Source organism: Cetorhinus maximus, chromosome 16 (genome assembly GCF_964194155.1).
Source record: "Cetorhinus maximus chromosome 16, sCetMax3.hap1.1, whole genome shotgun sequence".
NCBI lineage: Eukaryota > Metazoa > Chordata > Chondrichthyes > Lamniformes > Cetorhinidae > Cetorhinus > Cetorhinus maximus.
Window position 1 is genome coordinate 12678467 of NC_135894.1, and position 16724 is coordinate 12695190.

General features: G+C 44.2%; 1 protein-coding gene across 3 annotated transcripts in view; it reads left to right on the top strand.

Annotated features, from left to right (window-relative positions):
* The window catches only part of txlng (taxilin gamma), a 60475-nt gene that overhangs the window by 29233 nt on the left and 14518 nt on the right, over window positions 1-16724 (top strand). For all 3 annotated transcript variants that reach the window (XM_078559379.1, XM_078559381.1, XM_078559380.1), the window contains 2 exons: window positions 9725-9816; window positions 15667-15837. In XM_078559379.1, the coding sequence (XP_078415505.1) occupies window positions 9725-9816; window positions 15667-15837 (263 nt within the window). The remainder of the gene's footprint in view (window positions 1-9724; window positions 9817-15666; window positions 15838-16724) is intronic.

Genomic DNA, 16724 nt, shown 5'->3' on the forward strand with positions numbered 1-16724 from the left:
TAACATTCCTGACTTGTGTCTTCTAGGGGGTGGACAGGCTTTGAGGGGTCAGGGTGCGAGCAGCTTTCTGCAGAATACCCAGCTTCTAACTTGCCGCAGTAACCACTACGTTTATATGGCTGGTCCAATTGAGTACCGGGTGAATGGTGATTCCCCCCCCCACCCACCACCACCACCCAACCCAGGGTGTTAATGGTAAGGGACCCTGGCGATGGTGATGCCATTGAATGTCATGGAGAGGTGGTTAGATTATCTCTTCTTTGAAGTGCTCATTGCCTGGTTCTTGTTTAGTTCAAGTGTTACTTGCTACTTATCAGCCCAAGTCTGGGCGTTGTGTAGATCTTGCCATATGCAGACATGGGTTGCTTCATTATCTGTAGAATTATGCATAGACCTGAACCTCTGTAATCATCAACAACCAACCCCATTTTTGACCTTGAGATGTAGCGAAGGTCATTGCTGAAGCAGCTGAACATAGTTAGGCCTAGAATGCTGCCCTGAGGAACTCCTACAGTAATATTCTGGAACTGAGACAATTGGCCTTCCATAAATGCAACTATCTTTCTCTGTGTCACAAAATACTCCAGCCATGGGAGAGTTTCTCCCCTGATTCCCATTCCGTTCAGGTTTACTGGGGCTCCTGTCATATTTGGTTGAATTTGCTTTGAGATCAAGGGCAATCGGTTTCAAATTATATCTAGATTATAACTCTCTCATGTTCATGTTTGGACCCATAAAGTCTGGAGCCCAGTGATCCTGGCTTAATCAAACTGAGTCTTGGTGAATAAGAGCAGTTTGATAGCTTAGTTGATGATTCAGCCCATCTCTTTGCTGATTGGAAATTGACTGATGGCTGGGTTGGATTTGCCCTGCTTTTTGTGGACAAGACATAGCAGGTCAGTGTTCCACATTATTGGGTAGGCGCCAATGTTGTAACTGTGCCGGAGCAGCTTGCCTAGCGATACATCTAGTTCTGGGGCACAGGTCTTAGGCATTATAGCTGGCATGTTATCGAACCCTGTGGCCTTTGCTTTGTTTGGCACTCAGGTTGATGATGGGAATGTTAAAATGAGTTGCCTCCTTCTGTTAGTTGCTTAATTGTCCACTTCCATCCTCAACCAGGTGTGTTAAGAATTCCGATCTTTGACGTGATCCCTTAGCATGCTTTCTACACTCCTCATTCATCCAAAATTGGTCAACTGGCTTGAAGGTGTTGGAGATGTGAGAGAGAGCTCTGACTGAGTTTACAGATTGTTGTGGAATACAGTTCTGTTGCTTCAGATGGTCCACTTTTGAGCTGATAGATCTATTCTAATCAACCCCATTTTACACCGTGGTAGTTCCATATGTCAAATGGACGGTATCCTCTGTTTGAAGATGAGACTTGGTCTGCACAAGGACTTGTGCAATATTTCACTTCTAACAATTCTGTCTTGAACAGAAGCCTCTGCTGCTAGTCCATGTCAAGGTCAGGTAGATTATTCCCTCTCACCACCTGCTGCAAGCCTAGTCCAACATCTAAGTCTTTTAGGACTCAGCCAGCTTGGCCAGTTGTGCTAATGGAAGGTTATACCTGGTGATGGGCATTGAGTTCTCTTGCACAAAGTGCATTCTGTAGCTTTGGTAGTTCCTCCAAGTGCTGAATCTTCCAATCTTGAGCCGAGCTTCAAACTCCACAACCTGTCATCCAAGATAGTTAACCTCTGAAGCATTGCCATGTATCTGGTTGGTTTTACAAATAGAGGCATAGCGTACAATCACTGGCTTGGCCCCAGCTAGAGTATTGTGGCCAATGCTGGGCACCATGCTTTAGGAAGGATGTGAAGGCCTTTGTGGGGATGCAGAGGAAATTTACTGGAATGGTACCAGCGATAAAGGCTCCATTAATGTAGAGAAGCTGGAAAACTGGGGTTGTTTGACTTGAAGCAAAGAAGGTTAATGGGAGATTTGATATAGAGTTGTCTGAAATCACAAAGGAGTTTGATCAAGTAAATATAGAGAAACCAGTGACCGTAGGGTCAGTAACCAGAAGTAATTGGTAAAAGAACTAGAGGGGACATGAGAAAATATTTCTGCCCAAGTTGTTGTAATTTGGGATGCACTGCCTGTAAGGGTGGTGGAAAGAGATGCAATAATAACTTTCAAAATTGGAAAAATTCACAGGGCTATGGGCAGTGGAATGCGACAAATTGGATAGCTCTTTAAAAGGTCTGGCACAAGCACAGTGGGCCAAATGGCCTCCCCCATGCTGTCTCATTCTATGATTCCTCCTGCATTGCTTTTGAGGCCCTTATCTATGATTACTGATGTTCTACTATGTAACATTGCCCTCGCCTGTCATGAGCTCCACCCTACACAAAGTCCAACTTGATCAAAACTCCACCGCCCACTTTCTGTTTCGCTCGTCCATCTCCCCTACCCTCACCAAACTCCATTAACATTCCTGCCCTCCAGTGCACTGAATACAAAGTTCTTGTCCCCAGGTTACACATGCCCCTCATGGTTGTGCCCCTTCTCTGCAACTTGCACCAGCATTATGCTGCAGCTTGTGCACTGTGCCGCTCCAGCATGGACCAAGTCATTAGCAGTGAACGAGGAAGCACTATATTAGCAAACTGTTTTCATTCCTGTGTATAGGCTCATATCTAGCTGTGATTGACTCATTAAAAGTTTTCATCGTTACCTGGCTGCGATGCTCTGAAGAGAAACACCTTTGAGGTGACGCTACAAAATATCTACAGTTTTGCCATTTTTATCAGCGATGTTGCAAAGATAACAGGTGTGGGAAGTGGAAAAAAATGAAATATTGCACTGAGGTGTGCTGTTGTAAGGTGGGCTAAGGAAAGTTGTGGGTGCAACCACAGGAGGTTTGTGCTACCTCCCCCTCACCTGGGATGCTTGATGCAGGGTCGAGGTACCCACAATGGTGTCATATTCCATTCTCTAGCACTGATATCTGCAAACTTGATTGGGTTGAAGCACTGGGTGGAAAAAAAATCAACTAATTAGAAGTTTTGAGATAAGGTAAGATTTTACTTAATCTATCTCAATTTCCTGGAGTCTTGGAAACCTAAATAATAATTGGAAAGATCTGAAGTATTGGTTAATGGTTCTCATGACACCGGTACTGTCCCCCACTCCTTCAAATCTGCCGCCATCCCCATCTCCTCAAAAACCATTTTGTGACCCCTCCCCACCAAACTGCTGCCCCCAATCCCAACCCCAACCTCCCTTTCCAAAGTCCATGAATGGCTGTTGCTTCCCAAACCCATCTTTTCCAAAATTCCAATCAAATTTGCACTGTGGTACTTATTAAAGTTACAAATGACATTGGGGCCGAATTTTTCACTCAATGTGCAGGCACGTGCCTGACCAGCTCGAGCCTGAAATAACGCGAGCGTCCCACGTCGTTGCGTGATATTTTGGCCGGCGAGGGTCGGAAGGGTGCCGACCGACAGTTGTAAGACCATAAGACATAAGAGCAGAAATTAGGCCATCCGGCCCACCGAGTCTGCTCCGCCATTCAATCATGGCTGATAAGTTTCTCAACCCCATTCTCCTGCCTTCTCCCCGTAACCTTTGATCCCTTTACCAATCAAGAACCTATCTATCTCGGTCTTAAACACACTCAATGACCTGGCCTCCACAGCCTTCTGTGGCAACGAATTCCATAGATTCACCATTCTCCGGCTAAAGAAGTTTCTCCTCATCTCTGTTCTAAAAGGTCTTCCCTTTACTCTGAGGCTGTGCCCCTGGGTCCTAGTCTCTCCTACTAATGGAAACATCTTCCCCACGTCCACACTATCCAGGCCTTTCAGTATTCTGTAAGTTTCAATCAGATCCCCCCTCATCCTTCTAAACTCCATCGAGTATAGACCCAGAGTCCTCAAACATTCCTCACATGTTAAGCCTTTCATTCCTGGGATCATTCTCGTGAACCTCCTCTGGACCCACTCCAGGGCCAGCACATCCTTCCTGAGATACGGGGCCCAAAATTGCTCACAATATTCTAAATGTGGTTTGACCAGAGCCTTAAAAAGCCTCAGCAGCACATCCCTGCTTTTATATTCTAGTCCTCTTGAAATAAATGCCAACATTGCATTTGCCTTCCTAACTACTGACTCAACCTGCAAGTTAACCTTAAGAGAATCCTGGACTCGGACTCCCAAGTCCCTTTGCACTCCAGATTTCTGAATTCTTTCCCCATTTAGAAAATAGTCTATGCCTCTATTCTTCCTACCAAAGTGCATGACCTCTCACTTGCCCACGTTGTATTCCATCTGCCACTTCTTTGCCTATTCTCCTAACCTGTCCAAATCCTTCTGCAGCCTCCCCGCCTCCTCAATACTACCTGTCCCTCCACCTATCTTTGTATCATCTGCAAATTTAGCCAGGATGCCCTCAGTTTCTTCATCTAGATCATTAATGTATAAAGTGAAAAGTTGTGGTCCCATCACTGACCCCTGCGGAACTCCACTAGTCACCGGCCGCCATCCTGAGATGGACCCCACTCTCTGCCTCCTGCCAGACAGCCAATCTTCTATCCATGCTAGTACCTTGCCTCTAACACCATGGGCTCTTATCTTACTGAGCAGCCTCCTGTGCGGCACCTTGTCAAAGGCCTTCTGGAAGTCCAAGTAGATAACATCCATTGGCTCTCCTTTGTCTAACCCACTCATTACCTCCTCAAAGAATTCTAACAGATTTGTCAGGCATGACCTCCCCTTGATGAAACCATGCTGACTTTGCCCTATTTTACCATGCACTTCCAAGTATTCTGAAATCTCATCCTTAATAATGGACTCTAAAATCTTACCAACGACCAAGGTCAGGCTAATCGGCCTGTAATTTCCCATCTTTTGCCTCACTCCCTTCTTAAACAGAGGGGTTACATTAGCGATTTTCCAGTCCTCTGGGACCCTCCCTGACTCCAGTGATTCCTGAAAGATCACCACTAACGCCTCCACTATCTTTTCAGCTATCTCTTATGAGGTCTAGTGAGGCCATTAAAGTAGTAATTAACTGAGATTTTCCGCTGCTCGTCCAATGTTAGGGTTGGCGGGCGGGCAAATTGGCCAGGCGGCCTTTGCAGTTTTCAGGAAACCTTAGCCATGGGCGGGGATGAGGTTTCCGATATTAATTTTTTTTTAAATTAAAATGTTTGGACAGAATTTTCATCATCCATATGTTCCGATGACTGATTCTGATGTAAGGGCCTTTTTCCCAGTTTTTAAAATCTTCATTTTTTTGCATTTAAACTCTTCAGCTCCCTGAGGCAGCTCTCTGCCTCCAGGGAGCTTTTGTTCCGCGCTCCCCTGCGCACCCGCGCTGACTTCAGCGCTCGCCCTCCTCCCGCACCCCACCCAGCAGTGCAAGGCCAGCTGGCGTGAAATCACATTTGGGGGGGCCGATCAGGGTTGGGGGTCTGTTCCCCGGCCCTCCCAGGCCCGCCGATCACGGGCGCCCGCTGAGCTAAACACCCTGCCCGTCGCTGTAGCTATGACGTTGGTGTTAAACTATCTCCCCCACCATCCAACACCTCGCCCAATCCCCCACCCACGTCCTTCTTGATCTGTCTGCAGTCTTCACAACTGCCCCCTTGACCTTGCTGTCTTTCATGGTCTTGCTACTTCCATTGTGTCACAGAAAAGGCCACCTCTGATCAATTTATTGTAGCGCTTTCCACCGATTCACTTGGAGCTGCACTTTCTAAACCTCACTGTGTAGCCTATGGTGTCTCTTCACCACGACACTTCTGCAGCTACAAGTCTACTCAACCCACCCTTATCTCTACCTCTTGATACCATGGTCCCCACTAAAACCTTTTGTGTCTCTCACCAACCCCCACCCCGGTACAACCCTCATCTCCATTCCCTTATGTTCAAGGGACGCAAACTTCAACATATATGGCAGTCAACTGGATTAGCCATTCATCACCAGATCTGACTGACCCACATAAAGCACTGTTGCATCCTGATCATCCTGGAATGTAAGGATAACCCCCAGCTTCTTTTCTTTACTGCAAAATATCTTCTTAACCCCTCTCCCCTTCCTCCTCCACCCTCACCTGTAGTGAGTGTGAGGAGCTCATGGATTTCCTCGTCATTAACATTGAGACCATCTGATTAGCTGTGTTTGCATGTCCCTCCCTTCCCCTGGGCTAAATGTCCTCTAAGGTTCCCCCTGTCCTATCCCTGAATATGCGTCAGTTTCTGTCCTATTTCCCATTTGTCCTCCATGAGCTCATCTTGTCCATGAGACCCACCTCCTGTATCCTTGACTCTATTCCCATTAAACTGCTGACCTCCCAGCTGCCCCTTCTTGCTCCCATGTTAGTCAGTATTGTCTCTCTCTTCTTACTGTTTCCCTACCCTTCAAACCTGCCAACATCACTCCTGTCCTCCAAATACCAACACCTCTGTCCTTGGAAACTACCCACCCCCGCACCCTTCTTTCTGCCTCCCTTTCATCTCCAAAGTGCTTAAACCTGAACACCCACGTTTGAAATTCTCCAGTTAGGTTTTTGCTCCTGCCACAGTACCGAAATGACTCTTAGGATGTTATTTGCGGCTTTGCTATGTGAGTGTGACAGAGATCAACTATCTTTCTTCGTCCTTTTTGGCCTCTCTACAGCCTTTGATCACACCACCCTCCTCCAACATCTCTCCATTGCCATCCAGCCAGGAAGGTCTGAGCTTGCCTGACTCTATTTTTACCTAATGGTGGAAAAACTCAGCAGGCCTAACAGCATCTGTGGAGAGAAAAAAAACAGTTAATGTTTCGAGTCCTTATGACTCCTCAGAGCTAAAGAGAAGTAAAAATGTAATGAAATTTATACTGTTTAAGGGGGGTGAAGCTGGACAGGCCAGTGATAGGTAGAGGCAAAGGAGAGATTGCCAGAGATGTCATAGACAAAGGGGTGTTACTGATAGCGATACTGACTAAAGGAGGTGCAGATGGTGGCATTAAGGTCAGAAAGCAGAATGTGATAATAGCAGGGCAAGGGTAAGCACTCTGGAAAGAACAACATGTACAAGTGACAGATGGCCCTTGTGAGGGTGGGGGTGGGGTTGGAGGAGGGGACAGTGCTGGGAAAAAAGATTGAAAATAGGATAAAACAATGAATAAAAATGAATATAAATAAAAATAAGTGGATAAAAAATAAAATTAAGAAATGAGAATGAATATTGAAAAAAGTGGGTGGGGATAGAGGAGAGAGTTTATGGTCTGAAGGTGTTGAACTCAATGTTACAGCCGGAAGGCTGTAAAGTGCCTAGTCGGAAGATGAGGTGCTGTTCCTCCAGTTTGCGTTGAGCTTCACTGGAACATTGCAGCAAGCCAAGGACAGACATGTGGGCAAGAGAGCAGGGTGGAGTGTTAAAATGGCCAGCGACAGGGAGGTCTGGGTCATGCTTGCGGACAGACCGAAGGTGTTCTGTAAAGCGATCACCCAGTCTGCGTTTGGTCTCTCCAATGTAGGGGAGCGGCGAATATAGTAGACCAAATTGAAAGAGATGCAAGTGAAGCACTGCTTCACCTGAAGTTTTATCCACTTATTTTTATTTTTATTTAAATTCATTTTTATTCATTGTTTTATCCCCACCTTTTATCCTATTTTCCATCTTTTTTCCCACCACCGTCCCCTCCCCCCATCCCACCCCCACAAGGGTCATCTGTCACTTGTTCATGTTGTTCTTTCCAGAGTGCTTACCCTTGTCCTGCCATTATCACACTCTGCTTTCTGACCTTAATGCCACCATCAACACCACCTTTAGCCAGTATCACTATCATTAACACCTGTCTGTCCTTTTGCCCATGACGTCACTGGCAATCTCTCCTTTGCCTCCACCTATCACTGGCCTTTTTTTCCCCTCCACAGATGCTGTTAGACCTGCTGAGTTTCTCCACCGTTCTCTATTTTTGTTTCAGATTTCCAACATCCGCAGTATTTTGCTTTTATCCATTTTTACCTATTCAGTCATGGTCAGAGAATCACCTGAAATGGCTTCTCTCCTGTACTGTTTTCTCTCGTGTCCTCCAAGGATCTGTCCTTGGCCCCTTCCTACTTCTCATCTACGTGCTACCCCACAAGCGAGATCATTCGAAAACACACAACGATAGTTCTACATGTAGACTGATAACGCCCTGTTCTATCTCACCACCACCTCTCTTGACTCATCCACTGTTCCTCAATTGTCAGACTGCTTATCCAAAGTCCGGTACAGGACGAGCAGAAATTTCCTCCAATTATCTTTGGGCCATGAAATCTGTTCCTTAACCATCTACTCTGTCTGTAACTCTGGTAACTGTTTAAGAAGAAACTAGACCATTGCAAACTTGGTGTCATACAGTATTTGACTCTGGGGTGAGCTTCCATCCCATTATCAGCTCCATCACTAAGGCAATTCATTTTCACCTCCATAACTTTACCTACTCTGTCCCTGGCTCAGCTGAGCCCCTCATTGATGCCTTTGTAACCTTCAGACTTGACTATTCCAGTATACCCCTGGTTGACTTCAGTCTCCCGCCCTCTTTAAACGAGCTCTTCCAAAACTCTGTTGCCTTTGTCCTAACTCACGCCAAGTCCCATTCACCCATCACCCTCCTGCTCGCGAATCTGCATAGGTTCCTGATTAAACCACTGCTCGATTTTAAAAATTCTCATCCTTATTTTCAATTCCCTTCATGGCCTTACCCCTCTGTATCGCTTTAATCTCCTCCAGCCCCACGAGCCTCCGAAATATGTGCACTCTTCTAATTCTGAATTCTTGGGTATCCCCAATTTTTAAAAGTTGCTCCACCCATTGGCGCTGGTGTCTTTGGCTGCCATGGCCCTAAACTCTGGAATTTCCTCGCTAAACCTCTACCTCTTTATCTCTCTCTCCCCCTTTAAGATGCTCCTTAAAAGAGTCTCTGACCTCGCTTTTGATCATTGGCCCTTCTTACATGGCTCGGTGTTAAATTTTGTCTGATAATGCCCTTGCGAAGCACCTTAGGGTGCTTCACTAAATTAAAGGCTCTATATAAAATATGTTGTTATTACTGGCACACTTCAATGTTGGTCTTACACTTCACAGTTAAACCGGCTCGAGTATGAACGAAATCTCACGCTACTGGGAGCAATATTTTATATAAAATGAGTCGACAGGAGAGGGAACAGCCACTGAAAAGCTGGTCCAGAAGTTTTGACACTGTTTAAAATGATTGATAGGAGAAAGTATTTTTCAGCTGTTTTGACTAGAGCGCTGATGACATAATTTGCAGAGAGGAGTCCGCAGACCTAGGAGCCTGACTGCACCAGTGAGCTGGATTAAGTCATTGGTGATTAGTTCATTCAGTGGATTTGCGGATCACATCTCTTCCGCTCACTGGCGTGATTGGCTTCGCTAACTGCAGGTGATCAGTATTTATCGATTAAATACTGGAAACGATAGTTGATTCTAATGTTTTTTTTAGTACATTGATTGTGGGATTTGGCATTTAACATTTGCTTTCCACTTCAATGATCTTAATATCCAGTTTTGGCAGCAGTGGTGCTTTTTGTTTTTGTTGCAATCGGCCTATTTGCTGAATGACTTTTAATTGCTCATTAAAACTTCAGTGATGGCGTAAAAATATCCAGAGACTGATTCATTAGCCAAGGTGTTAAATGGAAATGTAGGTGTAAATCTTATATCTGAAATAAATTTTAAAAATTGCCATTGATTCTCTCATTGCATTGCAGGGAAAGAAGTGATGTTGCTGATGCAAGCATTGAACACGCTGAGCACTCCAGAAGAGAAACTGGCAGCTTTATGCAAGAAGTATGCAGATTTGGTATGTTGTATCACTGGGACAAAAAGAACTCGCTTATGCTATACCCACACATTGCAAACTGAGGAGGGGTGGGGCGGTGGGAGGGAGTGAGGAAAGAGAGAAATAGGGGCGGTTGTAGTTTTTGGCACCATTTTCTTATTTTATCCTGTTTCCTTATCTTGCTAAATCATCACCCTAGAACATCAGGTCACTGAGCTTATTGTGACTGAGCAGACTCGGCCTATACTCCCTAGAGTTTAGAAGCTTGAGAGGTGATTTAGTTGAAACTTATAAAATTCTCAAGGGGCTTGAGGGTAAGGCAGAGTATTTCCCTTGGCAGTGGTGGGAGTGGCGGTTGTGGTTCTAGAACTAAGGATCACAGCCTCAGAATAGAAGGTCGGCCATTTGGGTTTGAGATGAGAAATTCCTTCACTCAGAGCCTTATAAGTCTTTGGAATTCTCAACCCCAAGAGCGCTGTGGGCGTTCAGTCGTCGAGTATATTCATAGAATCATTGTAGACTGGTTACAGTACAGAAGGAGGCCGCTCAGCCTGTCGTGTCTGTACCAGCTCTGTGCAAGAGTAGCTCAGCTAGTCTCACTTCTCTGTCCTTTCAAGACAGAAGTCGATAGATTTTTGGGCACTAAGGGAATCAAGCAATATGGGCATAGTGCAGGAAGGTAGAGTTGAGGTAGAGCATCAGCCATAATCGTATTGAATAGTGGAGCAGGCTTAAAGGGTGTCGAATGACCTACTCTTGGTTCTGTTCCTTCTGTTCTTAAGCAAGAACTAAGGCCTTTAAAACTAGGCATTGATGTAGTGAGAGTCATCTCAACCTTTTCCAGGACTTCTATCTCTCTTACCATGTGAGCACATCGGAGTTAGTCACAGGTTAGGCCCGCCAAAGATCGGAAGGGTTTTTAACCCAGTTTGATAAGCATCCTTACCTCATCAGATACTGACGCTTTTTGGAAAATGCAATTTGGAGACTTGGATTATAAGAAGCCTTTTTGTTTGTCCCAAGGTTTTCTTCCTGCTGAGGAAGAAGGAAAAGTTGTGCTTAAGTCCCTCATCCAAATAGCAGCGCTAGTGTGAGCCCTTACTGTAATTAGAGCCTTTCTTTTTTAAGACACTGCGCACCCTGGTCTTGCCCTAGCTTGTCATTCACGCCAGAGCATTTAAAGCACCAGCAGGCTCATTGTAGTCTGGGGAATGAACCTAACCTCCCCAAATACTTCTGGTGCCCTCCAGTGCCTTTGTGAGAGTCAAGACAGTGTGTCTCAGAAAGCTATTCGGCCCTAAAGCATCAGAGCCAAACCTGATCCTGCCCTCTCCTCCATCAGTGGATACTTCCCACTGGGTTCTTTCCAACATGGTAGTGACCAGGTGAGGGAACTGTGGTGGATTTAATCCACTGTAATCTTGTGAAATTGAGGTCAATTTAAGTGCCTACTCTATCATAACTGAGATCAGTTAGCACCGATCAACCTGGGGGTTCAACCTAGGGTCCTCTTGGTGTCTATAGCATTGATTCTCAACCACCGATTACATTTTTGTATCTGATCTCCGTGCGTGTGAAATTCCTAGGCCCACTTGTGCTATTGGGAAAGGAACTGAACAGAATCTCTTCACTTTTCCACAAGGAACGGTCTCTCTCTTTATACTTTTGCATTCGATGTTTGACCGTAGTTTCAGCATCACCAAACATTCCTGTCGATGGACCTAAAATCCCTTAGAACCTGGAGCACGCTTACTATTGAGCTAAACATTAGCAAAATCCAGAATTTTCCAGTGAATCGTTCCTGCTACATTCCAATTTCCTGAAACACACCAGGTGTTGCTACACGCCTTTGTACACTGAAACCTTGTTGAATCAGATCGAGCCTTGTGTGTTGCTGGTCTGTTTGGCCTTAAGAATCACCTCCAACCCATTTATCCCTAAAATCAGTTTTTGGCATTATATACACTAAATGCACTACCTTTGGACTGCAAGTGGCAAATGCAGTATAAAGGTTGGATATGCTTTGGGTTCAGAATAAGCTCAATAGTTCGGAGGTGGTGATTATGCACTCTCCTTATACCTGCGTTGCCACACTCATTGCTCAGCCGCCATCTTCCCCATCCTTCTGGTGTTGCTGACCAGGGAACCTATCTCCACAACTATCACATCTTGCTGTGGCCTGGGAATTTTTTCAAAAAGATGATGAGGGAAAAATTGACACACTGGTACGGAAGCAAATAAGGCCACTGAACTGCTATGCTCGTAGGGAAATGCCAAGTCGAGAATTTGATCCCCAAAATTCTAGTAGATAACAAAATTCCTCCCACGTATTTTTCTGAAGATCTTTATGGCCACCATCTTGCTTTCTCCACTAAGCTAAGAACTTGCTAAAGGTTTGTGAATTAACGATGATTTCAAAAATGAGACTTTAACTTAAGTATAACATAATAGCATTTTCTGTGTTTGAAATGGTTCAAATATTGTTTTCTGTCAGAGGCCTTTGCCTGTCTGCACAATTGGAATTTTGGTTCCCTAAACCATGGCACGTGGGAACAAAAGTCAATAAGGCAGTAGGCTATGTTTTCCAGCGTTTGTGTCCACAACTTGTCGCATTATTTTATTGGCAGCATGGCTGGCCATTCATAAAGCAGACTAGAGTTCACTGTCCATAAATCCGACCTCCCTGCTCCATCTCTTCCTGGCACCACCCAGCAATTGATGGAAAAAATACCCAAAAGGAAACTCTCTTCAAAACTCTTTCAGTGGAGGCGTGTATCACTTCCTCACCTCCGATCCCAATTGTAACAGCATAACTTTTGGCTCTTAGCCATCGGAGACCTGATGGTATTTTCCTCATGTATCAAATGTTAAAATACAATTGTAGGGCAGGTCGAGTATCCTTTATCCGATTGCGTTCCAGTATTCAGATATTTTCGGATGTGATATACCCAGACCTAGGCCAACTTACATTACAATAGTCTAAGCTTAGGCCAGCTATAGTCTACAAATACTAGGTTCTTTCTCCATTTGCCGTCTCAATTTGCAAACAATTAGACTTCCCGCACTAAAGGTTGAGTCTGGTCGGCAAGGCTCGTGTTGGGTTGGGTCACAGACTTCCCACGCACAAGGTCAGTGAGGTTCATGTTGGCTCACGTTAGGGTCCATTGAAAAAACCGCTTGGTTTTTGGGTGTGTTCAGTTTTCAGATGTATGGATGAAAGATATCCAACTGCAGTGTAAAAACATTTTGGAGTTTGTTCTGTTCTCTTGTTCTCCCTGTTCTCTTGCCCACATGTCTGTCCTTGGCTTGCTGCATTGTTCCAGTGAAGCCCAACGCAAACTGGAGGAACAGCACCTCATCTTCCGACTAGGCACTTTACAGCCTTCCGGGCTGAATACTGAATTCAACAACTTTAGATCTTAAACTCCCCCTCCCCCCATCCCCATCCCGTTTCTCCCCCCTCCCTTTTTTTTCAATAATTTATATAGATTCTTCTTTTACCACCTATTTCCATTATTTTTAAATCTAAAACTAAAACTTTGTTAGTCTTTCCACCCCACCCCCACTAGAGCTGTACCTTGAGTGTCCTGCCTTCCATTCTTAATTAGCACTTTTCTTAGACAATATCACCCACCTTCAACACCTCTTTGATCCTTTTGTCTGTGACATCTTTTGATTATCTGCTCCTATCACTGCTTGCTTATCTCCACAATCACCCCACCCTCAACTTCTCTCTCCCCCCGCCCCCCCACCTTAGACCAGATTATATTTTACCTTTCTCCTAACTATACTCAGTCCTGCCGAAGGGTCATGAAGACTCGAAACGTTAACTGATTTCTTCTCCACCGATGCTGCCAGACCTGCTGAGTTTTTCCAGGTAATTCTGTTTTTGTTTTGGATTTCCAGCATCCGCAGTAGTTTTTTGTTTTTATATTGGAGTTTGGGTTGATGGATCAATAAGCAGCTAAGCTATAGGCTGGGATAGTCCAAGATTCACTCCTTATTCTTGGGTTAGCTAATCTCTACTTGGGTAGCAGGGAGCCATTGTGATTGGTTTCATCCACCTGGGAAAAAGAGGGGAAAAGATCAGTGTGCTCGTTCTTAATTGACATCCAGCGACTTGTGCTGGAAGTACAAGTAAGAGAAGATTTGGTGAAGACAGAACTGACCTTGGTCACAATGCCCAAACTTTGTCAGGACTTTTATCACTATTGGCTGCTGTGGGAAGCTATTGAAGGTTCCCTACACCTGTGGAACCACTCAACAAGATGATGTTGCCCTTCAGGAAAGCTGAGTTTGATAATATTGATGGACTAACGAGGAAAAATGGCATTTTTAGTTTGTTTATTGTCTTGATGGCGTTTTGTTTAATTTTTGAATTATTTTCATCCCTTTTTCTATTCTCATCTGAATGTGGAGCGGGTTGCTGAAGGTGAAACATCCTGTTATATATTCTGCAAGGCAATAGCTATTGTTGCCAATAATTATTAAAGTTTCCTGCCCTCCTTGCCATTGGGTGAACCAACTAGTCTTGTCGAACTGATGTGTAGCATCCGTCAGGCTGGCACAGTATGCAGTCTTCCCTAACTACCCTCTCAGTTAGAGGAAGAATTCTGGTCATGGCACGACTGAAGGAAAACTCCTACAAAGACTTAACACATTGTGCTGACTTAAATCATTAGTCACTTTATTCATGTCATCAAAATGTTGATGTTTTGCTCTTAAGGCATTGGTTTGCCTGCAGTCCATCTGGAAATTCCTTATGTGTGTGTCTCAGAAGAAGCTAGCATGCTCTTCTGCATTTCTCTTGTTTGGCTATTTATTAACTTTCCCTTTTAAAAGCAACTCTGTTTCCACTGTTGTTTCTGGTCAAGCTTTCCATGTCCAGATAACACTGTAAATTTTTTTTAAAGTGTATTCTCCTAACCTCTTCCTTCATTCTTTTTGTGGATATCCTTTATTTATGTCTTCTAGTTGCCAGCTCGTTGGCGGATGGAACTAATTCTCCTCTATGAAAGGTTTCAGAATTTCTCTTGGCCTTCTGTGTTCTGGTAAAAGTACTCAGTGCCTGTGGTGTCTTGATTTAGCTAAAGCCTCTTATCCCTGGTATTTGCATAAGTTAAACATTGCTTCTTTGTTTTTGTACTCTGCCCCCCTACTTACAAAACCTAGGATCCTATTTACAGCTTGGTCACCATGTTTTCCCCACTTTTAAAGGTTTCTATACTGCTCAGTTTCTCTGATCCTGCTCCTTTTAATTTGTTTTTTTTATTGTTTCTTTTTGTTGACACCTGTGTTTTGACTGATGGGGAGATGCAGCAGGTTCTTGAGATTGAATCACTCAGTCTCAGAAGCAGTGATCGTGTTTTTGAGAGATTATTATAGCTTTCTTCTTGACCTCAGTTGTTCTGGTTATACAGTGAACGAATAAAACATTTACAGTGGGATGATCTTGTTGGATAGTCTGCATTCCAATTGGTTTGCTTGGTGAAAGAGTCACTTTTGTCACTGCGCACATTTAGGATGATGAAGGAAAAGTGCTGAAGGAAAAAGGTGCCACTTAAATCTGTGCACTTCAGCATTGTGCCAAATGTGTTTTATGATATTAATTCACCTCTAATTGCTCTTCACACTACCAGACACTGCAGTTTTGTGAAACTCAAAAGAATTTTTGACACACAACCTTAGTTTAGATAGACAGATTCTAACAATGGCGCTGAGTATCTTCTCATAGTTGCAGTAGGCATGTACAATACAAAAGATTCATGCACCTGATTCATTATTCTTCTAACATGAACATATTGACAGAAGGCCTGAAATGTTGTCTTCGCGGTCTTTTAGCATCTTAATTTGCTCGTTGTTCATTCCTAGTTGGAAGAGAATCGAAGCGTCCAGAAACAAATAAAACTGCTTCAGAAGAAACAGGCACAGGTGGTGAAGGAGAAGGTTCACCTGCAGAGTGAGCACAGCAAGGCCATTCTGGCTCGCAGTAAACTGGAGAGCCTTTGCCGTGAACTTCAGCGACATAATAAAACATTAAAGGTGAGAGCCTTCAGCCCACGACAAAGTGGAGGTTAAAAGTGCTGCACAACCCAGTTCTTTGTGATTCAGCGAAATTGCAGCATTTTATTATGGGAATAGCTGTGTGATGCGATATTGATGTTTGTAAATGTTAAAGACAGGTATGCACCATTATGGATTTGCGATGGCTATGCCATGTCTGTCTACTCTAGTTAAATTCTTTTGAGATGTTCACCAGCTTGGTGGATAGGGTAGTGTCTTGGGGCATCATCTATATGTTCTCGCAGAAGGTATTTGATAAGTCTGTACAAGAGATTAGCAAAATGAAAGCACGTGAAATTGGAGGTAAGCTCGTGATGTGGATCAGTAATGGTGAAAGGCTGGGAGCTGTGAAGGAGTAAAAGGATTTAGGTGCCCGTGTGCACAAATCATTTAAAGCTAGTGCACAGGTACAAAAAGTAATCGGTAAGGCTAATGGGATGTTAGCCATTATTTCAAGGGGGCTGGGATTTATAAGTAAGGAAATGATGCTTCAGTTGTACAGAGCCTTGGTCAGACTCTATTTAGAGTACTGCATTCAGCTTTGGATACCACACCTGTAGAATACATTGGCTTTGGGGGACGGTATTGTGCAGATTCACCAGAATGATATCATGGCTTAAAGGGTTAATTTTTGGAGAGATTGAATAAACCTGGCTTTTAATCCCTTGAGTTTAGATGACAGTTATGGAGATGATCTTATCATAGAGTCATTACGGCACAGAAGTAGGCCATTCGACCCATCAAGTCCATGCTGGTTGTCCTTAGAACAATCCAGTCAGTCCTATTGGCCCTCTCTATCCCCTAGCTCTAGAAGTTTATTTCCCTCAAGTGCCCATCCAATTTCCTTTTGAAATCATTGATAGTCT